At 38.9% G+C, this 26,809-nt stretch overlaps 1 protein-coding gene across 1 annotated transcript in view; it reads right to left on the bottom strand.

Moving 5' to 3' along the window:
- dop1b (DOP1 leucine zipper like protein B) overlaps positions 1 to 26,809 on the bottom strand; it is a 47,339-nt gene that overhangs the window by 6,414 nt on the left and 14,116 nt on the right. The window contains exons 7-36 of the mRNA XM_088352278.1: positions 25,628 to 25,751; positions 25,393 to 25,502; positions 23,561 to 23,672; positions 23,362 to 23,482; positions 23,120 to 23,239; positions 20,393 to 20,498; positions 20,078 to 20,314; positions 18,349 to 18,632; positions 17,469 to 17,839; positions 15,989 to 16,260; positions 15,765 to 15,917; positions 15,561 to 15,652; positions 13,930 to 14,120; positions 11,440 to 12,970; positions 10,523 to 10,610; positions 10,216 to 10,404; positions 9,762 to 9,884; positions 9,552 to 9,686; positions 9,414 to 9,469; positions 9,082 to 9,186; positions 8,925 to 8,991; positions 8,681 to 8,834; positions 6,183 to 6,265; positions 5,848 to 5,957; positions 4,034 to 4,183; positions 3,798 to 3,859; positions 3,601 to 3,729; positions 2,817 to 2,953; positions 2,689 to 2,744; positions 2,461 to 2,604 (exon numbers count right to left, since the gene is read on the bottom strand). Of these exons, the coding sequence (XP_088208404.1) occupies positions 2,461 to 2,604; positions 2,689 to 2,744; positions 2,817 to 2,953; positions 3,601 to 3,729; positions 3,798 to 3,859; positions 4,034 to 4,183; positions 5,848 to 5,957; positions 6,183 to 6,265; positions 8,681 to 8,834; positions 8,925 to 8,991; positions 9,082 to 9,186; positions 9,414 to 9,469; positions 9,552 to 9,686; positions 9,762 to 9,884; positions 10,216 to 10,404; positions 10,523 to 10,610; positions 11,440 to 12,970; positions 13,930 to 14,120; positions 15,561 to 15,652; positions 15,765 to 15,917; positions 15,989 to 16,260; positions 17,469 to 17,839; positions 18,349 to 18,632; positions 20,078 to 20,314; positions 20,393 to 20,498; positions 23,120 to 23,239; positions 23,362 to 23,482; positions 23,561 to 23,672; positions 25,393 to 25,502; positions 25,628 to 25,751 (5,612 nt within the window). The remainder of the gene's footprint in view (positions 1 to 2,460; positions 2,605 to 2,688; positions 2,745 to 2,816; positions 2,954 to 3,600; positions 3,730 to 3,797; positions 3,860 to 4,033; positions 4,184 to 5,847; positions 5,958 to 6,182; positions 6,266 to 8,680; positions 8,835 to 8,924; positions 8,992 to 9,081; positions 9,187 to 9,413; positions 9,470 to 9,551; positions 9,687 to 9,761; positions 9,885 to 10,215; positions 10,405 to 10,522; positions 10,611 to 11,439; positions 12,971 to 13,929; positions 14,121 to 15,560; positions 15,653 to 15,764; positions 15,918 to 15,988; positions 16,261 to 17,468; positions 17,840 to 18,348; positions 18,633 to 20,077; positions 20,315 to 20,392; positions 20,499 to 23,119; positions 23,240 to 23,361; positions 23,483 to 23,560; positions 23,673 to 25,392; positions 25,503 to 25,627; positions 25,752 to 26,809) is intronic.

Here is a 26,809-nt window from a genome sequence, read left to right as displayed (position 1 = left end):
AAGCTGCACTTCATCACCGCATGTACTTCAGCTGAAGCGCACGCTTCAGCGCAGAAGTGCAGCTTCGGGCCCGGTCCATGAAATTAAGTAAATTATTCGGGCTCGGGCTTTTATAGCCGCGGGCTGGGTCAGTTCAGGCTGGATTTTTTTAGGCCCCATCTTACCTGTCTACTCGTGGTTGACTGAACTTATTTTCACAAGAATTTTGCAATAAAATGTTTGTAACCTAGTAAAAACAATGAGAAATACATATGGAGTATTCTTGACATCACGGAGTATTGGCTTCCCCAACGCCGCAGTCCAACTAGCAGGACGCATGCTTCACCGGCACGAACGAGACGGAGACTCCGGTAAAACAGGTGTGGGGGACTATGCGCTAAAATAACAGCCGAATCATTGACACACACAGCTCACTCGATATAGAGTTTCTAGCAGTATCCTGTAGACCCTTCTATCTACCCAGAGAGCTAACTGTGGTCATTGTGGTTGCTGTTGACGTTACACCGGATGCTAAAGTTCCACCGGATGCTAACGTTAGCATAGCACTAAATCTCCTGCCCGCTGCTCTCAATAAACAGCAGCTTGCACACCCTGACGGAGCTTTTATTGTTGCCGGCGACTTTAATCAGGAATGCTTAAGGACTGTACTTCCCAAATTCATTCATTACATGAACTGAGCAACCAGGGGAAAAAACACTGGACCGTGTGTACAGTAAAATCAAACATCTAGTTGGATCCGGCCATCTCTGTCTGTCCCTCACCCCCTCATACAACCCCCTCCGGAGGAAAACAAAGCCTATGCAACAAGGACAGTACAAACATTTTGGTCCTTTATTGCTTTGTTTTCCTAATCCTCACTGTAAAATGTGGACCTGGAGTGCTACGTCTAATTTTGTTGTCACAATATATCCCATGTTGCAACAATGACAATAAAGGTATATTCTATTCTATTTTATTCTATCAAACCTTTGCACTAACCCAATAACATCAAAGAAACTCATCTTAAAAAAAAGTTAGTCAGCCCTGATCTTAACGTTTGTATTTCTCCTAAATTTTTTGCGCAAATCCCATCGATTTATTTAGTTTTATTGGACTTATTTAATCTTCAAAGTGTAATTTTGAAAAGTGTCACAGCATTTATTAAGTTCTTACTACAACTTTTTATTATTTCAATCACGTTATGCACCTTAGGATTATATATTTGAGTGCAATTATGATCATATATAAAATTCTCGATGTAATCACCAGTCTTCTCAAAATATACCTTCATTTAGTTGTTATACAATCTCTACATTGTTCCAAATTATATTTTAGTCATCTTTTGGGATAAGTCCATGAGTCTTGTCAACATCAGCCAGACCCATTTTGGACAAAAACTTGGTGTTCGTTAGGGTTTTTCCACTAAAGTTAAGTTTTTGTCATAGCCCACCCTCTTAAAATAAAAGTGATTCTCAGCCACATTGCAAAACCATACAGCCTCTTACTCAAACACGTGGACGATATTCTGTTTAATAGCAGTGTAATTCTAATAAGAACCTTAACGGAACTGATCAACTCCAGCGTTTTTTTAACCGTTTTTCTCGTCTCACAACCCTCGAACAATAAGAATAAAAGGTCATTCTCCTTCAAAAGTCAATTCTCTGATGTTTGGTGAGATCTCCATCTTTCCTCATTAAAAATCTTCATATCAGACTCATTATTGCATTAGTGATTAGTATTTTATTAGAAGTATTTTTTACTGATTTAATTTTCTTACAAAATATGTATGTTTATTTTCTGTCAAAGGTTGAATATGACATTACATATTCTACAACTGTTTGGGGAAAAACAAATATATCAGAATAAATTCTTGCGTCTTACGAAGCGAGCGTTTTCGGTCTTTAAACTTCAAATTGAGCTCACCTCAATTTTTCAATCAGACCCTAATCCCATAAAGTTGAGTGTCCTAAGATTTGTGCTGTTCTGATTTTTGTTCCCCTGATAAGGCGAGTCTTTTCATCTTTTATTTCTGTGTTTGACTGTAATAAGTTTATTATATTTTTATTAAAAGAGACCTGCAGTGGAGATTGCATAGTGTGCCGGGTGATTATTTGGACTAATATACCTCAGTGTTATTCATCGTTTTGACTATTCATCACTGTTTAGCACCATTGGCCAAACAAGTTGCTGTTCTTTGATTGCCACACTATTTAGGGCGGATATGCTTTTGTAACAAAATCAGTTTATGAAAAAATGGCTTGAGGGATGGCTTTAAAAACGTGTTGGAATTTACTTTATAAGGTTTGGGTCCACCCCTATTCTCCTTGCAAGTTCAATATTTATTGGTGGCTTCGCTCCTTATCGAGTCTATACTTAACTATAAACTTATGAGTGTTGAATTGTATTCACTTTTAAAGTTTAGCCTTGCATTCAACATTGAATTAGTAAGGTCACAGCACATCTTTTAAAGGGACTACTTACATCTGAAAGAGTGGCATCCTCTCTGGAGGGAATGCCAAGGATGTGTCTAAGAACTTGCAAGCCGACAGGTACATGTCTAACTCGGCCTGGGAGAAATTCACAGGAGCATTCTTGTCATGGGGTCCACGTATAACTTTAGCCAGCCTAAAAACAAAGTTATTATGATTAGTCGTAACAGTCATCTTTAATGACATGGTCAGCATTCAGGAAATCAAATCGTGAGCTCACTTTGAGACATCTTTCTCTACCAGCAGAGCTTTCTCAAGACGAGAAAATATGCGAATCTGAAAATAAAGCAAACAGTTGTTTGAATGTTTATACGATATGGAAAAAAAGTAAAGATCTTAAAGTTTTACCAGCTCTGTGACCATGATAGGCCAAAGAGATGTCAGGTGTTGTGAGGAAATCCGTAGTAGGAGAACACGGAACATCAGAAATATCTGAGCGGAAACTGCAGGGCTGGGATTCATTCTTAAAGCTTCGGTGAGGCGCTCTGTTAAAACAGTTTTTTGATCATCAGGATAAGTAAATGAGGAGAGGTTTGCTCAGTTCAAAATGTATTAAGAAATGAACAGTCTTAAATTTTTATGGTTGAATTTTGATTGTGAGAAAAATATTCAATTCACAAAAGCATAACGGTAGATATGGCACAAACACACACCGTTGTGGAGTGTATATATTTTAAAAAAGAAACCTAAAAACAGATGTTTTTTTGTTACAGTAATGTCCACAACAAAAAACAAAGATTCCCTTTCCTAGTTGACATGATGTGAAATACCACTAGTGAAATCTGTTCTTGGTGGACACTCATATCAGAGGGGATAAAGTTTATATTCAAAAGAGGTGTTTTACTGTGCTGTCGTTTTTCATGTATGGCTTCACCATTTGTGTGCAAATAATTATAACAACATTTTAAAAGTAAAGAAAACACAGGCAAAGAGACACGTTTTTAAGATGTGGGATTAAAACATTTTCCTTATGTATGTTCATTTTGACAGATTAGTTTATAGTAATGATAAATTAACCATAAAACTGTGGGCTGTTACTTTCCTTTGTTAGAGAGTACAACTTACAACTACGAAAGACCATCAAATATAATTTCTCCCTCTGTAGATTACACCCAAAAGCAATGTCACACACCTTGGATAAGGGGTAGATAGAGATGGTATTGATCGAGTTCTCCACTGAACATGGCAAAAGCCTGGCGCTTGAGGAGCATAGGTTTCTGGTCAACATTTGCAAACAGCTTCAATGAGCTACTCTGCATGCCTAAGGAAGGCAAAATTAATTATAGCAGTAATACAACTGTCTCTACTGATCAAGGCGAGTCTACTCACTCATAAGATCTTTAAACATGGTCTTCTCATGAGTCAGCAAGTGGTCGATGATGGCTTTCCAACTAGGTAAAACACAAAAAACAAAGATTAGACACTCTCTGGGAATCAGTCACTGATGTAGAGTCATTGATCCAACATTTAAAGTGATCAATATAATGTGAATTACCAAAATTACAAAAAGCTGAATGTCCACAGTAACTATACCTATAAATACACATGTCAATGATCACAATAACCTGGGTGCACAGGATGCATCCATTGTGAAGAAAAAGGGATCCATAAAGAGCTCAAAGACCTCTTTCCTCCAGGCTCTCTTGGTGTAAGCATAGCCACTCAGGCTACTCAACAGCTGGGCTCCTGCCTCAAAGCTGGGCATGTTGTAGGCACTTCAAAGAAAAAACAAGATCTTAATTTTAATTTATAACCACCTTAAAGGAACTGTACAGAATTAGAAACTATTTCGCACGCCGCAGCCATCTTCTGGCTTGTGTCATCATTGCAGCCTCTGTCAAGCTCCTTATGTTGCACAAACACTCGCCTTTCTTCGACACGCTCAAATAAAAACTTTTTTTCAACTTTCCTGGGGTTTGTGTTGGCATTTCGATTATACAGTAATCAATTGCTGAATCGCAGTTAACTTTTTATGGTTTCAATATTGTGCTGATTTTCATCATGCTTTGTGTTCTGCAGCAGACAACACAAAGCAAATGCTTTGTGGAGGTCTGTGTGTGTGTTAGGTGGGCATGACTGTCTGTGTGCGCGACTGTAATAGACTGATGTATGCCAACCGTCAAACAGCCGGGCGGGCACACAAATCAATGTGTCCAACCAAAAACAAACTGTGAAGCAAAGACTCAGAGCAATGTCAGAGTTGTGCAACTGAATGCTGATCATCATCGGGTGTTTAATGGAAGGAAAATATTTATGCGGTGTCCGGAGATGAAGCAAAAGCTGGGCCGCAGGTCCAGCCTACTGCTGCGACTGTTGTAGAAAATAGACTTGCATACATTTAGAAAGAAATGTAGAAAGACTTGCTTACAGTTGTGAGAAAAGTCATGTTGACATCATTTCGGGAAGGTCCTTGGCAGACAGTTGAGTTTCCTTAAAAGGGCATGGGACCTGCAAGGACTCTCTGAGCAAACTGAGGCGAAAAACATGTCCTAATAAGGGTACGACAGCATCTTCCTTGATGTTACGTTAGGACCGGGCCGCCTCTTGGGTTGTACTCAATTGAAGCTATAAAAGCGTTGTTATGTCTAAAGTTCTCTGAGTTCTTTGGGATGATGCAATAAAGAACTCCCTCTCATGGCAGCCTCCGTGCATTTGTTGAACCACGTACAAGAAGACTTAATCGATTATCGAACCTGCATTTTCTCCAACACGACTACCTAAGAACTTTCACAAGGCTCCGCTGTTGAGCCTTTATCTGACCAGCGCACGATCCATTACCCATAAAACGGATGACCTAAAACCCGTGGGAAAACGCTACATTTGTGACAGTTATAATCTAATCATCGCAAAAACCTGGCTCAATTGAAAGATCTTCGACGCTATCGTGCAGCTAGCTAATTGCTTTGTATATATTAAGTTGTTCTTTTGTTGCAGTGGGATAAATTATACGTTACTGATATGTAATAAATAAATAAAGGTTTCTACTTTGAGGTTTTTGACTATTGCAGACCTTTTTTGGAACTAAAACCCTGCAAAAACATGGATTAATGTCTTTGAAATGGGCCTTTTCTTACACCCTTTTTATACTAAACTAACAAATACAAAGAAAAACAAACTACAGGGATGAGCATGAAAACACTCTCCACCCCACAGCTCCCTTCCAGCAATTCCTTCTGCCTATTGTGTTCTGCCCCGGACAGCTCAGCCAATTGTAAGATAAAGATTGGCGCAGAGGGGAAAAAAAGGGTTTTTGAACTCAGTTGGACATTGTTAACACGTAATAGTGAATTTTCTGCTTTCAACTTTTTAAGGACACCCCAAACAATGCACCCCATGTTTAAAGTACAGCGACTTGGGTTAAATATAATAAAGTACTTACCTGTGATTCTTCAAGTAAGGGAAAACGTAGTACATAAGACGAGAAATGAGAGGCACTGCTTTCTCCTTCTCATCACTGCGGTACACCATATCAAGAAGTGGTGCTAATACCTACAAAGTGGGCGTACATTAGAAGAGGTATGTGTAGAAATTATGATTTGATCCTCTACCAAATTTGTAAATTTGTTTAGTACAAACTAACTAGCGTAAAACACTGATTTTTGGGGAGAAAGGGGGTGGGGGGGCGGTTGGCAAAATATTATTTCTGGGAAAATGTTTGAGTTAAATGGCACTTACAATTTTTTGATTCATACAGAATAAGGATATAAAAGTTACCTCAGCCAGGAGGACAAGGGCCTGCACACTGTAAACTGAGGGAGCTGAGGATGAAACCATAGTGCTGGCTTGAGCCATTGAGTCTGTTGAAAGGAAAAAAAAAAGGTTAGCTCCTCTTCAGACACAAATACTTTTACCTTTAAAGCAGAGGCCATAAAAAATAAAATATGGGTTATTCTTTTGGGTATTTCAGAAAAAGTATTTGCTAAAAGCCTAACTGGTCAACAAGTGTTCAATTATTAATGGGATCATTGATAATGCATATATTATGCATTTGCCATGAAGTATTATGCTTAGTGAGATATTCTCGTTACGAGGAAGTTGAGTGAACACTCTTGTCTGCAGAAAAAGGCAATTTCTATTGTAACTGCACAGCGCTCACATAAATTGTAATCTTTACGACCAGACCAGCGATCTCAAACACGGTTGAACCAGGACATTGGTTTGTGGTCTTAATAAAAAAAGATAAAGAAAAAAGAATGTTTGGTAATGAACAGTTTAAAGAAAAAAAGGCAAATCTTGGGCAAATTTCTTTTTTCGGCACGAGAGCACTCTGACGTATCTTGTTTCCACAGAGAAAATTGCAGTGCATTATGAATACAATTTGGAAACGTCAATAAACAACTAGACATGTTGAGGAGCAGGGAAAATACCAGATTTACTGCTGAGCACCTTAAAGCCTTACTAAGGGTCTTAATTACATCCCCGAAAAGAGATGCTGCTGGATCTCTACCAGCAAGAAGTAGGCAAGAGAAGCCACGTTCAGAACAAGTCAGGTTCTCTGTTATTCATGTCATTCATGTTAATAGGGTCTGTAAACCTTTTTCATGGCCACTTTTTAGGAACTTTCAAAGCCAATATTTTAATTTCTCCGTTACCACTAAAATATTAACATATGGGATTTTAATCTTGTGTTAGAGAGAGAGATATACAAGAGATACGAGTAGGAGATATGCTTTTTGGATCTTAAATAAATCTCAAATATATTTGTGGATCCGAACAATATGTGCGTAAATATTTACGAGACAAATCTCTCCCCATATGGTTTTTGGGTAAAATGACAGTGGGAGCTTACATTTTCAATTGCAGGAAGTCCTTCCATCACAATTTAATTTTTTGCATAACCCATGATAAATGTCCATTATTGAAACATTATCCTTGCACTAACACACAATTCATAGTGCCCTGTTAAGGTTTAGCATCCAACAGTCCCATTTAACACAACCTGTATGGGTTGCGATGACGCAATACAAACTCATGCCAGCTGCCGTTGATCAAAAGGGAAAAAGAAATGCAATGGCAAAAAGAAGTCACCAGAGAGCAGAGTCAGTATTATTTTTTAGCAGAATTGTTGAGAAACATGGCAAAAATTTCAAGCATTTGCACGCACTTCACACAAAATTCAAGCATACTTAAGAATTTAAAGCACCTGTATGAACCCTGTGTTAAGAAATTATATATAAAATGCCCAACTCACAGCCATATCCTCCTAGTGGGAGGTGGCTAGAGTCATTTCTGACTCTTTTTTTGGGGGGGGGAGATTGATTCAGAGAAGGGGATTCCCAGCCCCCTCGCTCAACCCAACTGAGGTTTTGGGAGTCATTAGGTGACCAAACCCCCCCAATTCCAACCCCTAATGCTGAACGCCAAGCAGCGAGGCAACGGGTACCAATGTTTAAGTCTTAGGTATGACTCGGCTGAGGCTTGAACCATAACCTCTCAGTCTTGGGGCGGGCGCCATACCCCCAAGGCCACCGAGCTGGTTAAGAAATGTACAAATTGTTAATACAAACAATTGAACGGAATAAAAAGAATAGACTTTTTCCTGATTGATTGATTTCCTTATTAATTTGAATGTGCTTATTTATTTTTTAGTCTTATTTTGTGTTGAAAGTAATCACATTTGAGAACATTGGAATGTTTTATGAGAGCTCTTCTCGTAAAAAAAAACCTGATGCGGCCCAGCCTCATCCAGACTCTTGTTTTTATTGGCTCCCAAGGCAATTTGATTTTAAGGCCCCTGATCTAGACCAGTGTTTGTCAGCTGGTGCGCCGCTGGCCTTTGCCTTGGCAAAAAAAATGTTAAGAAAAAAAAATCTGAGACTCAATTAAATAATGAAAAATAAGTACTGCTTAATTTCTTGGAGACACCAAGTTATTCAGTATTTACCTGTTGATAAGCTAATTCGAGGAACCGTTCATTTGTGAAGTTAAATAAATTTGAATTGCGCTTTTTATAAAGTTGGAGTTTGTGCATAGTAACTGGTATAGAAGAAATTCGTTTTTCCACTCACAGTGCAATGTTGATTGTTTAGATTCAGTGGGTGAAAAGTGTTGTTGTTTGGCAGGTCATTTTGGGGGGAAAAAAGGTGAATGTGTTCTTCTATCTCTGCATTACACTACACAATCTTTTTGCAAGTTAATAACCAGTGGTCTAAATGAGTGTCTCCTTTCTTGGTTTGCATTATTATAAAAGTTATGATAAACCTAACAGTTACCTATGTGATCCCCATCCACATCGTCAGCCTCCTCTGATTCAGCGCACACCTGCGGCTGAACTTTGACTTCTAGACTGCGGCTGAGCCAACTGGTCTGTTCGAGAGACGAACCAGCAATTCCCCCGACAGCTTCCAGGATACGCTGAGTAACCTCCTGCACGAATGACACCATTGTTATCAATCGAATCAGTTCTAATTTCACCTTTTTGTCACTCAAGTACATGAATGAGAGTTCTCTTTGAACCTGTAAATCTCGCGTATCCTTCTTGTTGTCCAAGTTAGGGAGTCGATTGACAACCTCATTAAGGATACTGCAAGAAAAATGGATAAAATGTACTTTTAACATTACCATGAAATAGCTAGGGGTAAATTAAACTATACATGTCTGTGCAAAAACGAACCCCAGGAGTAAGAAATGGCCAGGTGGTGCCAGATTCAGTGGGACAGATTCCCGTAGCAGACTGACGACAGGGGCGATGTTCTCCTGCAAGGCTTGTGCTGTAACACTATCATTGAAAATAGATAAATCGACCAATGCAATCCTGAATTGGCATAGAATAAAGGTTAAGATTGATTTACATCCGAGATCTTAAGGTTTTAACTTTTTGATTGCCCGAAAATGTTATGAAAATTTAAGAATTTACTTGTAAAAAATTGCAGTGGATAAACCACGACTCACATCGGGATGAAATGTGTTCAACTTAAAGGTTCGAGTATGTTGAACAAAACATACCTCTTTATGTACGTGTACGTGAACTGGAGCATCGGGATGTCTACAAGGGTTGACTTCTAATTCAATGAAGACATAATAAAGACTGTTACTCAAAGGTGTGTGCCAATGCAGCTTCTTAGGAATAGATTTTAAAGACACCTGATCGCCTTTTAACTGGTGTGGCTTTTTCACCACTTCCTTGACCAATTGTAAAATTGTGTCAGTGTGCAAGGTGTTCAATGATTTCACCAGCTCTACAATCGTTAGATGAGACTCACTGACCACGGGTAGTACCTAAAGAGGAAAAAAGGCTTTTGAATACTGCAAATTCTCAACGGAGACTGTGTACTGAAACAATGCCATTCTTACATTGTTTGCGGGTCTCCTTTTACTTTTTCTGCTGCTCCAGGCTGCTCCCAATGAAGCCATGAGCGGAATTCCGTATTGTCCAGTCAGAGGAAGCAAGAACTGTAATATGCGCTGTCGTAGAATCTAAACAATTTTGGCAAATGTAAGTGACATTTTTAACTATATTATCTTTTAAATATAGGACTAACGAGTATAGTACTATAGTCTTTAGTATGAGATTGAGAGTCTTTTATCCAACCCGTTACAGTGGCAGTCAAAGTGATACCAGCAAAGAGGTCATTAGCATTACCTGGTAACTCAGTTGAATATTTTGTGTAGATTTGATGAAAGTAAACAAACAATCAAGATTGTAAGCCAGAAGTAATTGAAAAGTCAACAATAAAAATTGTGGGGCCAAATCCACAAATTAAGTAAAAGGTTGTTACGTCATGTAATGCAAAATGTAACAATATACCTTGGTGCTTTTAAAGAAGACAGATGAACTGTGCTTGCTGCTTTGGGTTGAGTCCGGTGCTCGCTTGTGGAACTCTTCCTTCAGAACCACACCCCATAGCAAGGCCATGCTGTTTAACATGTGCGGTAGCGCCTCCAACACGGTGCTGCGCGCATTACGGATGTCAAAAGAATCACAGGCAATCAACTTCTGAGAGGACAGGCATTTGGGAAAAAAAAAGAAAAAAAGAAAAAGAGGGGTGTTATAGCAACATCAAGTCCTAGCCATGTTTGCTTGTGTACGGCATTGCATTATGCATAACACTCACTCTCTTGTTGTCAAGCAGACAGAAGTGTGTAATGGTGGTCAGGCCTTCTAGAAGGGTCAATATGTAGTCTGGTGCGATATTCTCACGCCTGTCAGTTAAACAAAATGCAGGGAAACAAAATTTACCTTGTAGTGAAGTTCTAAAGCAGAGGTCAGGAGCCTTATTGCCTTTAAGAGCCATAAAAACATATTATATATATATATATATATATATATATATTTTTTTTTTTTTTTTTTTTTTTTTTTTAGAGAGCCGCACCATATACTTTAAGGCAAAATTCAACAAAACCGGCAGACCAGCTCTTCAGACAAAAGTCAATACTTCAGCACATTTTATTTCACTGTGCGATGTTTGACGATTTTTGAAATAATAATGCCAGAGTCTGTGTGCCATATCAACAAATATACCACATTAAACTGTTCTCCCTCCCACAATTACTTAAGATCGTTGAAGCTCATTTTGACTGACATTTTTTTCATAAATAATGGTTTCAGAACAAGGTGCAAGAAGAGTTCTTTTGTGATAATGTCACAAAATACTCCAAGCAAAAATACCAACGTATTTACCTTCAGTGCAGACAACGCAGGGTGAGGAGGAGGGCGTGCGCCCTATGTATAGCTTCTCCCATTCCTACCGCTCACCCAATCAAATTGCTTTTAGTGCTTTGCTAAAGCTTTTGTTGGGTGGCTTTTTATCATCAAGTGTCTCAACAATGACGATTGTTTAATGAGCTTCCATATAAAGGATTATTTAACGATTTACAGACAAAACGGGGTCTGTTGGTGTGACACCTTAACTGTAAACAGTAGTTAAAACTGTGTTCTGTGTATACTGGACCAAACCCTGCAGCAGTCATTATTGTCTCGGCATTGCAGGAGTGACTATCGGCACCTGCACTTAAAATTACAGTAAATTACCTCTGATTTGTTCTTCCTCCGTCATGCTCACAGAACTTCACCAAGTCATCCAAGTTCCTGCAAATCTGGTTGATGAGGGGGGCAACAATGATACCCAACGAACGGCCTAGATAAGGCAAGGAAGAGCACAGCAATGACACCCAGTGCGGATGCATAGCGTAGCCATACTGTGGCTGCAGAGCCCTGGTGGTGGCTGAAACAAACATTCCCTGGGCGACGATAGGGTGGCTTTGGATGTACTGAGCTGCCTTGATGGACTGCTGGAATTGGACAGCTGTTTGCCAGCCCAGGGTGAGGGCGTTACTTCCGGTTGGAGATTCTGCAGGCTGACTGGCACATCCGCTGGATCCACCCCCACTGGGCATCACATGGTACTCCAAAACTATTAGAGCCTGAAGAAACTTGAGTAACTCCATCTGTAAGGGGTATTGCTCTTGCCCTTCTCCCTTCCCAATGTTCACAAGACATTCCTCAGACAGTCCATCATCTTCAACAGACACCTCAAGACTGCTGGATGCTCCCTTATCTGTTCCCTTTTGACTTATATACATGGACATCGATAGTGTAAGCAGAGCATACTGCTGCACTTTACATTCCGTGAGGAGTTTGCGAATCTGCTCAATTCTGCCTTCCTTTCCTTGTGCCATGATGGTGAGCTGGTCTACCATACGTGTCAGTACTTCCACACTCTTCACTTGAACATCTCTATTTCCCTGCAAGTCGAATGGCCCGAGGTTCTGGTAAGAGGGGTATTGAGAACAGAGAAATCGCAAGCACAATTTCATAAGCAGCTCGATGAGGTGCGAAGGCGGCAGAGAGGGGGAGGACGAAGGGGAAAGCAAAGAACCATAAAAGCTTTTGCCATCCTGAGCTTGCTGGTGGCGCTGCAAAAGATTGGAAACAAGGTTAAGGTGTGCGGCAGAGCTGGTGTCAAGTGAGGTGGTGGAAAATGCCTTGACTAGAGGGCACTCAGCACTACTCCTCAGCAGGCTATCTAGTAGCGCCAAACCTTGGAGCAGATGGCGCCATCCGCCCACTGTCTGATACAGAAGCACATGATGGAACAGTGAACCAATGGCCTCTTTTTTTTCACGCTCCTGTTTTAGGAGACGAGATTTGGCCGTAGCTTCCAACTCCAGATCCTCCTCATCCTCGCTCGACAAGGAATCTGATGCTTGCGTACGTTCTGACTCGACTCTTTGTAAGCCGTTGACCAATCCAATCTCCTCTGTGCCAGAGCTGGAGTTCTCTGTGGACACTTGGGGCCCGCTGGTGTCTGCTGATTCGGTGTTCTCACTCTTAATGGTCTCCTCCTCAGCCTCCTCTACGTCCTCCTCAGTCTCTTCGCTCTCACTCCTGGATGCCGCCAGAGCACTGTCTAGACTTGACAACTCGGGACTGCTTTCTAATTGAAGCCACAGAGATTCCCGATCTATGACATTCCAAAGATTTAAAATGTGGCTTTCAACATCCTGGGCGTTTTCGGATTTCGCTGACCAGCGATTTCTGTTATTTAAAACCTTCAGGTTGCCTTTAAAACAAAACAAAAATTCATTTGGTAAATTACTTTTAGTAAAATAATTTAAAATAATTCAGGAAAAAAACACTTGTATTACGAGTTTGAAATGTATGTACAGTGGTACTTCTTTATACAAGCACCTCTAAACATGAGAATGTCAATATACGAGTTTTACAACGGAAAATCCAGTTCAAAAGGAATCCCAGAGGCTACCACTAGAGACCGCCCGTGCAGTTTGCTCATGTAAACTACTCCAGGTAAAAAAAATAAAAGATTATGCTGTAAAATGTGTTTGAGTTTACACACTTTTGAGGTTAAAGAAACTTAAAATTTAAGTGAACAGTAAGTGCTTATGTATCATTAACAGTCTCTCAATCTCATACCTGTGAACCTCTGCCAATTGCTCCTCTTGTTAATGTTTGCATAGCAATCTGCGATAATGTTGTCGTCTGCTACCAGTGACCAAGACTGTCCAATCAAGAGCCAAAATGAGTAAGACAAGACCGGTCTTTTTAAAAGAAAATGTTCCAGTGTAAAAACTGTTATAAGGCGTACACAATTAGGAAAACGCATAAGTTGACAGCTATGTGATCTCCTAGACTTTGTTTGCCCCACGTGCACACATTCGTTACGACGACCCCCACCTTTGTAAGTGTTCATAAAAAACTTGCATTTGATATTTGTAACATCATATTCTTAATCCCATTATTGTATCATAATTATTTAGGGTTCACTTAAATACTTTATTTAATATCAGGAACATTCGCTCGTTACACAACCAATTTTAGCTATGAGCATGATCCTGGAACAAATTAAGCTCGTTTAAGAGGTACCACTGTACTTACTAAATGTAACCATTACAATAAAAATCATGCTATCCGGAAAAACGACTTGTACATTTTTGACAAAGTAGTATGTCTTAAGCGGAATTTAGTGTCAAAACATCAGAAGACAAAAGATGACAAACTAACCAGTTGTGACATTTTGTTTGATGGCCTGAATGGAGCACCGCTGAGTTGACGGGTGTAGCAACAAAAGCAGGATAGGCTCCAAGACACGGATTACATCATTGAGAGACAGAGCTCGCGCCAGCCAGCTTTGTGCTGCTGCACTTATTGAACTGTCTGTGCAGCTTAAATTCTCCACCACAACACACAGTGACCTGAAAAAAAAGAGCAAAAGTTGTGGTTCAAGTAAATTCCAAAAGAAATTATTATAATTGCTACAGTGAGCTGTAAAGTCACACGTGCCTTTATATTCATTGAAAAATACCTAAAACCCAAATACAATGGAATTCATAAAAATATGATATAAATGCTAACCATTTTAGTGAAACACTATTGAATTCCTGGACAACAATCATGTTTCATTTAGAAAATGTCAGTTCAGTTTTTTTACATCCTCCCAATTAAACGAACTGAATATTTGAGAATGACGAACTCCCAATCACAAGGCAAACAGTTAAAAACGCATGCCAAAGATGTGTTTGCATTAATTATAGAATAAATTGATTAAAAATTATGAAAATACATGTTTATCAATGTGTCCCGTGCCATTCACTTGCAACCACTCCAGTGCAGCACCAGCTATCACCAAATTTCCGCATGGGATGGCTACAGTTAGAATATTCACTTCCTAAAATCAATTTGTTGATTTGTTGTATTACAGGTCAAACGAAGAAAATGAAGCAATCCAAATATGTGTTCAAATAAATAGTATCCCAAAAAGATCTTGGGGCATAGAGTATGGTGATCCTTTTTCTACACCACGGGTAGGCTAACTTTAATTCACGGGCCGCATTGAAATAAAAGAATTGTCAGAATTTCCAGGCCATGAAGGGAAAAAAAATGATTGATTTGCTTTTTTGTATCTACAAGTCCGGTCTGCAATTCGATACCCCGGCAATGTATGGAGGAAAAAAAAGAATGTAGGCCTATCCAATTTTTCTCATATCGTTGCTGCCATTATTTCAAAATGTTTAGGCCCTTTTTAGGTAAACATTCCATTCGTGAGATAAATAATAGATAAAAAAATGGAGATAAGACTTAAGAATAGCAGAAATAAACAAACCTGTAGACATCTAGATGTACAATAGATCGTTTGAGGTGTCCTTAAGAAGTTAAAAGTAGAATATTTTCTTTAAAAAGTACGTGTTAACCATGCCCGACTGAGTTCAAAGAGCCTTTATATATTTTATTCCACGGCGCCTATCTGCTTTTATCTTACTTTAGGCACCGCTGTTCCGGGACTCGCTATACATTATAAAGCAGGGGAGGAGGAGTGGAAAGAGATTCCATGCTCGTCCCCAGGACTTTTTGTTTGGGTAGCCTGAAAATGGGAAAAGTACAAAGAGGCCTGTTTCAAAGACAATCCAAAAGCCAACCCAAACCCCCCAAAAGATAAAACAAAATAGTTTGTTACTACTTGAAGAATGAGCTTATTGAGGCTGCAATCATAATTAAGCCAGGAGGGTGTGGTGGAGAGTAGAAGTTCCAGACACCAACTTCAAGTTTTAACATTTTATACAGAGTTTATTTTAAACATTTCCTTTTGCAGACCAGATTAAAAAGAGTAAGGTCGGCCACCACAGTTCTACACCAACCTGTCAAAAGCGCGGGAGTTCCTGTTTGAGTGCATCTCACGTGTCGAGTGCCAAAGGACAGAGAAGCGGTGAAGGGCTTCAAGGCGAACACCCTAGACCACAAAATCACAAGAGCTGGTGTTTTTTTTCTTATTTTCATTCTTGTATTTATAAAAAATATAAATTTCTTTCACGCATAAATAGCAGTTTAACAGTCATTTTCACCTTCTCCTTGTGTAACAGTGCATGGCAGATTATGTCTTCGCAGATAGTCGCTGATGGAGCCAAACAGTGAAGGCGGTAAAAGAGCTCCACGCAGGCAGTGTGCTGTTCACGACGCTCTGTGTCCAGCTGACCCCAAAGCACCATGGCCACCCTCTGAATAAAAACAAAATATTTTTCAGTTGTGCATTTGAGATTTCAAGGGTCGCTCACACATCTGCGTAAACCTGGTAAAAGTCTGTGCCCTCTTCAATTGCGCCAAGCAAAGCCGGAAAAATAGGGGGAACTGTGATCATCTGCAGCTGCCCAGTCAGGGGGTTGGAGTCAGAATTCTGGTAGCGTTTTCTCTTGTCCTTGATAACAAGAGCTAATGACTGGGAGTGGTTGATAAGCTCCAACAGAGTGGCCACTGCAGTGTGTTGGATTTTGTAGTCCCTTGACATGCAGCACAGGGTCATCAATGACTTTAGCCACATGGGTAAACTCTCCTCATTGCCTCCTGTGGGGTAAAAACGGATACTCTTTGTAAACAGAATCTATCATTGATAGAACGACTGTTTTCATTAGTGATGGCAAAATGAAGCCCCATATATGAGTGAAGCCCAGCAGGGAAATGCTCCACACACCCTCCCAGGGGCTTGACTTTGTCGCCAGGCGGACAGAAAATGTAGTGCATGATTGGTGCATTCAATATAATTGGGCGGTATAATATGCTCCGAATACAAAAAAATATTTGAAGAGTGTATTAATAGAGTATCAAAGAAAGAGAATATTGTGAATTGTTCTGTTTTACTTCGTGCATATGCAACAAGTGAATAAGAGAAATCAGGAGGTAAAGTGCTCATTTAATTTTATTTAAAAGCAACATTTTTTCCTAAGTTATTGGACCTAGGCGGATTCTTTTTTGGCAGAGAATTTCACCTGGTAATGAAAAAACTATCACATAGTACAGAAGAACCAGGATTTTGTAAATGAGTGATAGGAAGTTTGGTAAGAATTGGAAGTGCATATCACTGTGGTTCCCTGTACCAAAGGGGACTCAACTCTGTGGGGTTTTCTTTGGCACTTTTTTTTTTTTTTTCAAATCACACTTAAAGCTAGCTAATCATTTCTTGAATCAGTCACAAGGTACACCCCATTTTAAACGTCACCGCTTAATTCATCAACACACCTTGGCCCGCAGTTCATGAGCCACTCATCTAAAATACTCAGCACACACTTAACGGATTCAAACAGAGGAGCACATCACTAGTTTTTATTATCTTTGCAGATTACCAGGACAAATGAACAGGACAAGTCACTACTCACACATTAAAACATCAGACCTTAATTAATCTGAGACATTTTCTCTTTCCTGCTGTCATTTTCTAAATGTATGAAAAATTTTAGGGAGTCATTACTTATTCTTGTGTGGATAACAAATTCAGTGTTAATTTGGACCACAACAAAACTTTTTGAGAAAATGGTTTCTGAAAACCATCTACAATCTACCATGTATTCGTGACACCTATCAGCCCTGTGTTGGGTTTAAACAGTGCTTCTCAATTATTTTCTGTCATCCCACCAACGCCCCCTAACCTAACTTAAGGAATAATAGTTGTTCTTGTAGTTCTCATCTCATTTAAAGCTTGAGTCAATAGAAGTGCTCCACAATAAACCTGTGGTTTTTAGATTAGTGAGAGAAGTGGACCAAAACAAGTGTCTGACCTGCTTCTCTGAACATGTCCCTGTGGAGAGACAGGGCTTCCTCTTCACTTAAATAAACAGGGAAGGTGGTACACTCCAGAAGAAGGTGGCAGGTAGCAGTAAAGGCTTGTCGACATGCTTCGGAAATTTCCGCTTTGCTTCGTGGCCGGTACCCTGCATCCCAGTCCACACAACAACGTTGCTCTTGTTTCTTTTGTGTTTGTTGAACCTCAGAAGGAGGCTGATACTTTAACTTGTTTGGGTTGAATATGTCTGTCAGTCTTTCTTTAATTTCCAGTCCTCCTCTGCTGCTTAAAAAAGTATTTTCCACAGAGGCAGATTTAGGATTTTCCACCTTTGCCTCCACATCCTCCACCTGTACCAACAGGTGTCTAAATCACAAAAGACAAATAATTTGTTTAAATTAATTCAATGTCATATACTATTCATTTCTCACTTTTAGAATCAGTGATGGCTGATGCAGGTGCCTCAGAGAACTGTAAGGCTGGATGCAAGATAATATAAAATGTTGAAACGCAGTAATATTTTAGTGAGGCCTTTTACACACAAATGAAGGGAAAAAAATAAATAAACAGGGTGTTTTCTTAAAACTGTACAGACTTTTGCCTCGGAATTGCATTTCAACTCATTTGCTACAAATGGCAACCAAAGACGTTGAAAATCAGTCCTAAATTTTGCGCCATTGACTGCGTTAGACATCAATCCTTCATTTTTGATTTAAGTGGGTTAAACCTAGGCTTTACTGGCAGAATAAGATAGTTTAGAGGCATTGGCGGATTTTGACGTCAATCCACCACTCAAGTATGTTAGCTGCGAAGGAACTGATCTGGAAAGCAATCATTTAATTTGGGTTCTAGCTCTTGTCAAATAGGTAGTTTACCTTGCAGCTATAATGGCGAGAATGTCCTGTAGACATTGTGTTGTGGTGTCAACACTGCCACCCTTTTTCCAAACTCCATGACCATTTTTGCAACCTCCATTTGAGCTGGAGCCCACTACAGAAAAGATTTGCTGGTCTGATGGCGAGGCACTAATGCCCAGCCCGCTGTCTTCTGATCGGAGGGTCTGGTAGGCTCCGTTTGTAAGCTCTGCTTCATCAGCATCTCTGTGGTGACCGTTACTTTCAGCAACACCATCATCTCTTTCGCCTCTCTGCTCAAGATTCTGTATAAATATAGATTTTACAGTGACATGAGATTTAAGAGAAATGCTATACAAAACGTGATTGAGCAATCCCCAACCAATGCGGTGTACTAAGCCAGGGGTCGGGCAACTTATTGTGTACTACGGACCGGTTCTATGTCTGATATCATTCTCACAGCCAGGCCCACCCATTACATCAGTGATAATAACAATAATACTGTAAATGTAAATGCATTTGTATAGCGCTTTTCAAGTCACTGAAGACCTCCCAAAGCGCTTTACAATTCACACACACTAATAATATTAATAATACGCACAAAACCACTGTGTTATCACAAGATCAGCGGTGATCTAAATGACATGGGAAAAGGCACTAGATATCTCATCACACTATTTTTATTCATGGTACCACGTATTCTCAGCTTTCTTAAGGCACGCGTTATTGGGAATCAAGCCCGGATCTCAGAAATTACAACAACATTGATGACAGGGGGCTAAGGCATTCCGTTTTATCTGATCATCACACTATTTATACTCATGCTACCGCGTTGTCTCACCTTTTTTTTTTTTATCTCCAAGGTGCACGTGATTGGGCAATTGTTATACAACGTCGATTTGTCTGAACTCCTTCCCATAATGCTTAGTTACAGTGACCCATTGTAAATGTTGTAAGGGTACATTATGGGAAATAATTCGGCCAAAACAACCCTTGTGCGACGTCCATCTTCAAGATTAAAAAAAGGCGCAACAAAAAATATCTAATGCCATTTCATATTTCATCAGCGGTGCTTTTATTGCCGTGATCCAGCAAAGTTGAACATCTGTGATCGGTGGCATGGGTCTGTTGAAAGCATTTGCGCAATGGTTTATCATTTACCACCACAAAACCTCACAAATCGAGGTTAATACTAATAAAAACGGGTATTACGTGTGTATGCGAATAAATACAATATAAGCTAGGGCAAATATTATGCAGCTTATTTTCTTTATGTGCGCTCTAGTACAGACAACTAAAATATAAAGAGGAACTTGCACCAAGCACTTTCAATTCATGCCACCCTTTAGCCTGATATGGAAAAAATGCATGAGGTTTTTGTCCATTGTGAAAAGAGTTAGTTTGCCATAACGTTTATATATTATATTTCACTTAAAAAGTCTGAAAATGATTGTCATTGGCTTGACCACTGACTCAGACTGGCGTTTATATCTGGAAATTTTCAAACAGTTTTGGTTCAATGCTTTTTTTTAGCTTTATTTCAGACCAGTTAACTCCTTTCAAAAGCCACACAAAGCTTTTTGGAGTTTGGCACTACAGTATTGGATTAGGCCGCTAAATGATTCGGTGGGAGAATGAGTTGATTTGTGAATAATCTGAGACAAACTCATCATCATTCCTATATTGTATTTAGAGACTTCTGTAATGTGAAGTATGTAACTTAGCCAAAAGATGCTGAGACACTTCCTACCTGAGTTATAATTTTCTCATCTTCTTGCACTTGAACGTCCATGCCTTCTGTGTGTGCTCCTGTCTCAAAGTCCATGAATGCCACTGGCATCTGTATCTTACTCAGGACCTTAAAGCATGCACGCAGGGCCTGTGTGACATCCTCCAAGCAAACAGAGTCCATGTGGCCATGCAGGGAGCGCAACATCGTGCCCAGCATCTCAGGAAGGAAGTGGGACTGGATATCAACATACAGCTCCTGCAGAAGAGTACAATAAACGAGAAAAATATTGTTCGCGCACAAGTCAGAGTCACATTTAAAAGTGAAGATTTTTACCAGAGGAAGAACATCAAGCAGAAAAATGATGAGATTTGATACTTCTGTGACAGAGGGAGCAGGACAGCAGTTTTCATGCCAATTTTTTTCTGGATCAAGGTCGTCACTGTAGGTATATTAAAAAAGAAAAAATATATTCCAGTATGCAATTAACAGAATAGTTGGGCTTAAACAAAACATAGTGGTTTTAACAAGAAATGCACAATACTGCGTGGGTTGATAACGACTAGAACGACAAGATATGTCATCACAGTTATCGGCCCAAATGCAAAATAAATTGACCTGATAACTGCTACACTATAATTTTCAATCAGCCGACATTTCCTGTAAGAAATATTCCAAATATTTGTTCCAAATCATTATCTGCCAACACTACCTCATACGAATATAATGGTACTCATGTCTATGTTCTTGCACATGTCGACTGCACTACGTTTACTGCTCACCTTGCACAATGTCCGACCATTTCCTTTTTCTGCACTATGATGTCTATGTTTGCACCAATGCATATGCTGCCTTTTTTTTGCACTATGATGACTTTGCACCAAATGCAATATTGCACAACCCTTATGATACCAACGGTATCACGACAACACTGTTTGTAACATCCCACATTTCTTGTGTAAATACCATGTAAATTATACTTATAGCCTTATCCCCCTTGTTTTATAACCTTATCTTCTCTGTTCCTTTATCTTCTTGGCTCATACCTCACTGTGAATGTGTAAAACTGGAGTGTCATGCCCAATTTCGTTGTCACAATATGTTAACCCATTTTGTAACGATGACAATAAAGGTATATTCTATTCTATTCTATTCTATCTGTAATGTGCACTAGGCACCAGTCAGCTATGCCATTAAGAGCAGCCATTGTTGAGCACGCATCTGAATAAGTGTATTGTAAAAGCCTGTGAACTTTCGTGAGTTATTTGTTGTTTTTACATTTTTTTTCCCCTTGTCCTACTTTTGCGTAAGTCGATTCAAGCTTGGCAGCTCTGGGTGCACTCTTCGATATGTATTGACTGTAGCCAGTGATATCCGCAAACAATGTGTCTTAATCCAACACAATGTGTTAATTTTAAGTACTAGATATCTATGTATGGTACAATTTTGGATGTTTTGTACTCCTTTGGCGAGACATCACAGACATAGATAAAAAGTTTCCTGGTTGCAGCTTTGACGAGACCTAAACAGCGGTAAATGGCAAAAAGTTATGTTTGCTCAATGTCATTTCCCCTCTAGAAAGCAGCATTTTTGCATTCATTTTCAATTATCATAGCTAACAATAGATGTATTTTTTTTCCAGCCTATGCGTGTGTGATAATCAGTGATGCAGCACTTGCTGTTATTGATGTTTTGAAGTATTTTCACAAAATGTATGGTTTTACGCGAACTCCAAAAGACATTAGTACTTGGATAATGCATACAGCCATAAAAATATGATCATATATGCACTCTTTGCATTATTTAAATGTCAGTATTATGTTGCTCATAATAATAGCTTGTTATCATAATTGTTATAGTTTGTGATGACAAAGTAAGTACTAATCGATTGAGTGATTGTTGAAGTTAAGCTCTCATCTCTCCAACATATTGGAGACATGTTTCCCAGAGCAGTACATAATGTTATTGTCATTGTGGGCAAAAATAAAGATGTCGGTATATATCAAAGCCATATCAAGAATGCCAGAATGTAAGTGAGTTCTTGACTCTTTCTGGGAGATTGATACAGAGGAGGGGACTCCCAGCCCCCTCGCTCAACCCAATCGATGTGTCGCAACACCTGTCGTTGGGAGTCATTAGGTGACCAAAACCCCCAAACCCATGTTTGACTAGGCCGAGTCTAGGGGCCACCGAGCTGATCATAAATAAAGATAAAATAAAGATGCACATAAAAATAACTGGATTTATGGTGTGGGGTTTTTCATAGCATGCTTTTTTTTTTTTAAATAAAGGATTCCGTGTTTGGTATTGGTCTCTAGAGGCAGGATTTAATTGGCTATAAGTAGGGAAAAAAAAATGTTATAATAAACTGTTGTAAGAAAAAAAAATTTGATGTGAATACTAAGAAATAATACATGAATTATCATACCGATGTTATTTAAAAAAATTAAAAATAAGTCATAGCCCGAGAAATGTGTATTTCTTTCACATTGTGGAATCCATCACTAGTAGTTCGCCATGTTTGTCTTCTGTCTTGCTCCCTCATACCTTTCAGATTTAATTTCCCCCTATGTTCCAGTCAGGAGCCTTCATTCTGAAAATGCTGCTCTACTAGTGATCCCAAGAGCCAAGAAGAGATCGGCAGGTTCATGAACGTTCTCCATTCGGGCCCCGGTGTTGTGGAATGCTCTGCCCCCTGAGATTTGATCTGCAAACTCAGTTTAACCGTTTAAATCTGGGCTTAAAACAAACTTCTATTCTATAGCTTATGAATGCCCTGTATTACATGTTGACAATATCTCCTTGCCCTCATGTAGGTTTTACATCAGGGGATGGTGAAAGAATAGTCTGTGGTTTGCAATAGTCTGGTCTATGAAGCCCTTTGAGACTCCTTGTGATTAGGGCTATACAGATAAACTTGACTTTCTGCTTCCTGTGGAATTGCTTTTCGTTTGCATTAGACAACAGTGCCATCTAGTGGTCGAATATTACACACTAGAGATTTAAGGCAAACAACTTTTAAGCCAATTCAAAAATTGTGCAATAGTATAATTCGTGCCTCACCTGAGATACGTGCAGAAGCACTGCATCATGTACTCCCACAGGTACTCGCTGTTCATTGAGCTCACAAGCATATTCATTGTTTTTATGATCTCCATAGCGTTTTTGTTCTCTTTAATCATGCTGTGAAAAGTTAAGGTAAGCACCAATGAGGAACAATTTTATTTTTCCAACACAGTAGCCAAAATACTGTTTGCAAATTGACTGACCATGTACTGTGATCAAATAGAAACTACTGCCCTCACCTGGCTAACTGGTTGCCAGAAAGTTTTGAGCTTGTGATCGTATCCTCACCAATAATCTCTCGACAGTAGCTGTAAAAGGCTCGGACCACCTCTAACAGCACGCTGCTCAATATCGCCGGTCCTGGGCCAAAATACACAGTAATTATTGTCTATAAGAAATCTAATGTTTTATTTTGATTTCCTTTTGTGAATGACTTACCGAGTTCTGGTTTATCCAGTAGGCTAATTAGGATGCGAAAAGGCCTGAGGTAGCTTATCATATTCTCTGGTTTACTTTGCACATCCTTGTGTTTCAGGATATTAATCAAACCCTGAAGCAAAGTTCCCGACAGATGGAAATAGAAATAAGTTGAGAAATAAACACAGGTAAAACATTACGCAAACATAGCTTATGTGAAAAACAAGTAAAGTATTGAGTGGCCTCTTATAATTTTTCCGCAAGTCTTCATTCTTTAAGTTGAGCAATCTGAAGAAATATCAAAAACAATAAAATTTAAATATTATCCTAACATATTTTTTGTTCAAATTTCACAAAATGCAAAATTTGTTAAAGAGTTAGTTTAATAAATAAAAAACTGAATGATGCTAGTCTTCCTCTGAAATACATAACTGGCTATTCTTGAGACACATCATTAGAGGTATTTACAAGTATTTCTTTGCACAACCTGACCACTTTTCTCAGTTGCATGTTAGTCTGGTCTTCAAACGTGGGCATTTTTAAAAAAATGTTTTGGGTTCAATTCAGTTACAGTTAATTTGAAAATTCCCAAGTTACGACATAATTGAATTTACTAATGTTATAATACACCTACATGGTACAGTAATACCTCGCTTATCGCGGTTAATGGGGACCAAAACCACCCGCGAAAAGTGAAAATCCGCAAAGTAGCGACGCCACTTAAAAAATGTTTTAAAAAATAAATAAATACTTTTTTTTTTTTTTTTTTTAAATTATTATTATTTTTTGGACCTGCGAAGCTCTGAACCCGCGAATGTGGAACCACGAAGTAGCGACGCCCCTTCAAAAATGCTTAAGAAAAAAATATTATTATTATTTTTTTAATTATTTTATTATTATTATTTTTTAGACCTGTAAAGCTCTGAACCCGCGAACGTGGAGCCACGAAGTAGCGACGCCCCTTCAAAAATGCTTAAAAAAAAATAAAAAAATATTAATTTATTATTATTATTTATTTTTTTTTGACCCGCGAAGCTCTGAACCCGCAAACGTGGAACGGCAAAGTAGCGAGGTCCCACTGTATAGCCCTTTACAAAAAACACTTAATTGTGTTGCTTTACTTTGGATAAATAAAGGTTTTGAAAAAAACTATTTGGATGTCCTGGAGGACATGAAAAATTTAGCTTTATTTTTTTTAATTAGTCCAGTTTTCTAAGCACGATATTTTTTGTTTTTATAATTCATCTGCATACAGGGCAATATTTTGGAGTGCATTTTCTTTCAATCAATTAGGCCAGGTTTCTAAGCGGTATTGTTTCATATAATTTTGATACAAGCTGTGTAAAACATAACACTTTGTTTCCTTCAGTACCTCTATTGAAATTAGAATCATGTATAAGTCTGACTTTTTCATATTAATTTAGTACAATTTAAAAAGGCAAATCCATAAAATACTACTTTGAACAGTGAAAAAATGTATGACCATATTTACATATTTTTTGTTTCATTCTGCATTATAAAAAAAAAATTGTGTTGCCAAAAAATGGGTCAAACCAGAAATTTGAAAATAACCGATACATATTTTTTTAACTTGGAAGGAATTGTCCTTCTAAAAATGTTAAATTATTTACAGTCAATACTTGCGAGAAAGACTCATCAAATAATATTATAACGTGTTAAATTAAGAACATTTATACTTAAGCACAATTCTCTAAATCTTGATACGTTTTACACAGCCTGTATCAAACCATATATTCATAACACTTCATCAAATCATGCATTTTAACGCTTCATATTTATTCAGATACAATTGTATTAGTGTGTACATTTTTTTAAACCCAAGTAAAAGGTACCTGCACAATAAGATCCTTGGAGTATGTGTTAAAATAAAACAACATATGTTCTTCCGAAGACGACGAAACAGTTGGATGAGGAGCAACCATTTCCCCTTTAATGTCCGTTCCTGGGGGGAAAACAACATTGAAAACCAAACAGTGTGAACCAAAGTGAGAAAACCAGAAATTGACTAAACATTAGCGTGGACGTAGTGAGTCATCACTTAACACTTTATCATGATCTGTTTGTTACCTAGAAGCCAAGCATAGAGCCGCCTGTTGAGAGACATGTCTCTACGGAGTAATGTAAGTGAAGCAGAGGAAACCACAGTGGTCATTTCATCAACGCTGGTCATCATGCCGGCGTCTTTTGGATCCTTAAACAAAAAAAAAAAAAAACAACCACTTGAGAGATCAAATTACGAGGTTTTTTTTTTTAAATAATTGGTTATTTGTGTCTAATAAACTCAGTGGAGTACAATTTATCTGTATCTGGCTTGTTGTTCAAGGCCTCAATAGAAATGTATTTGTTAAACACAAAAATTACAGATTTACATCAAATTTGCTAGGCCAGCAGTGTTCATCCCTGCAACGACACACAGACAGTTTAAACTGTGGACACCTTCAAATACTTGGGATAGCACGAGACGACAAACTCCCCTTTGATTAGCACACTGCAGACTTTCAAAAAAAGAGTCAACATCCGTAACCTCAAAAGACTATATTGCACCTCACCTCCTGTTACTACTGTAACAAAGCATTGTTCACTCCATACTCCTGTACTGCTCTACATGTTTTTTTTCCAGCTCTCTGTAACGAACCGGACCAAACTCCAATGAATCACATACACAGCAGCTAAAATCATCGTCCTACCCACCCCCAACCTCTCAGATTCAAAGGACAGGTACATAATCTGACTGGCAAACACCATAATCCAGAATGTCACTCACCCACTACACCAATAATTTTTACCGCTACCATCAGGGTGCAGATACACAACAAGTAGATTTAGGAGGAACCGCCTCAAAAAAAATCCTGATCCTCATGCCACTACCTTTCTAAACAATAGGCCCCACCGACCCATCAAATCAGTCTGCCCTCATTGTCCCACTGCCATGTACGTTTGTCATTCTGCTGCTTATTGTGTGTGTAATGTCTATTGATCTCACCCGGTACAGTCGGTGGAAGTGAATTTCCATAAGGGGACCAATACATTGAATCTAAATCTAAAACGACTGCTCGACACTTGGCATTGGAATATCACACCAAGAATAAGGAGATCCAACATACAAACTCTACTTAAAATTAGATATTGGGTTTGATATCCATTTTCTATCAATGTATGCAATGTATAGCATAATGCATTTCCAAGATCTAATGCCTCATTTCTGAGAGGCAGGATGACACTTTACACCGAAAAACAACAGTGACCAGA

This window comes from Urocampus carinirostris, chromosome 14 (assembly GCF_059441175.1).
Source record: "Urocampus carinirostris isolate Australia breed hairy pipefish chromosome 14, RoL_Ucar_1.0, whole genome shotgun sequence".
NCBI classification, from domain to species: Eukaryota; Metazoa; Chordata; class Actinopteri; order Syngnathiformes; family Syngnathidae; genus Urocampus; species Urocampus carinirostris.
Note: the sequence above shows the minus strand (reverse complement) of the source record. Positions and strands in the feature narration are given on the sequence as shown.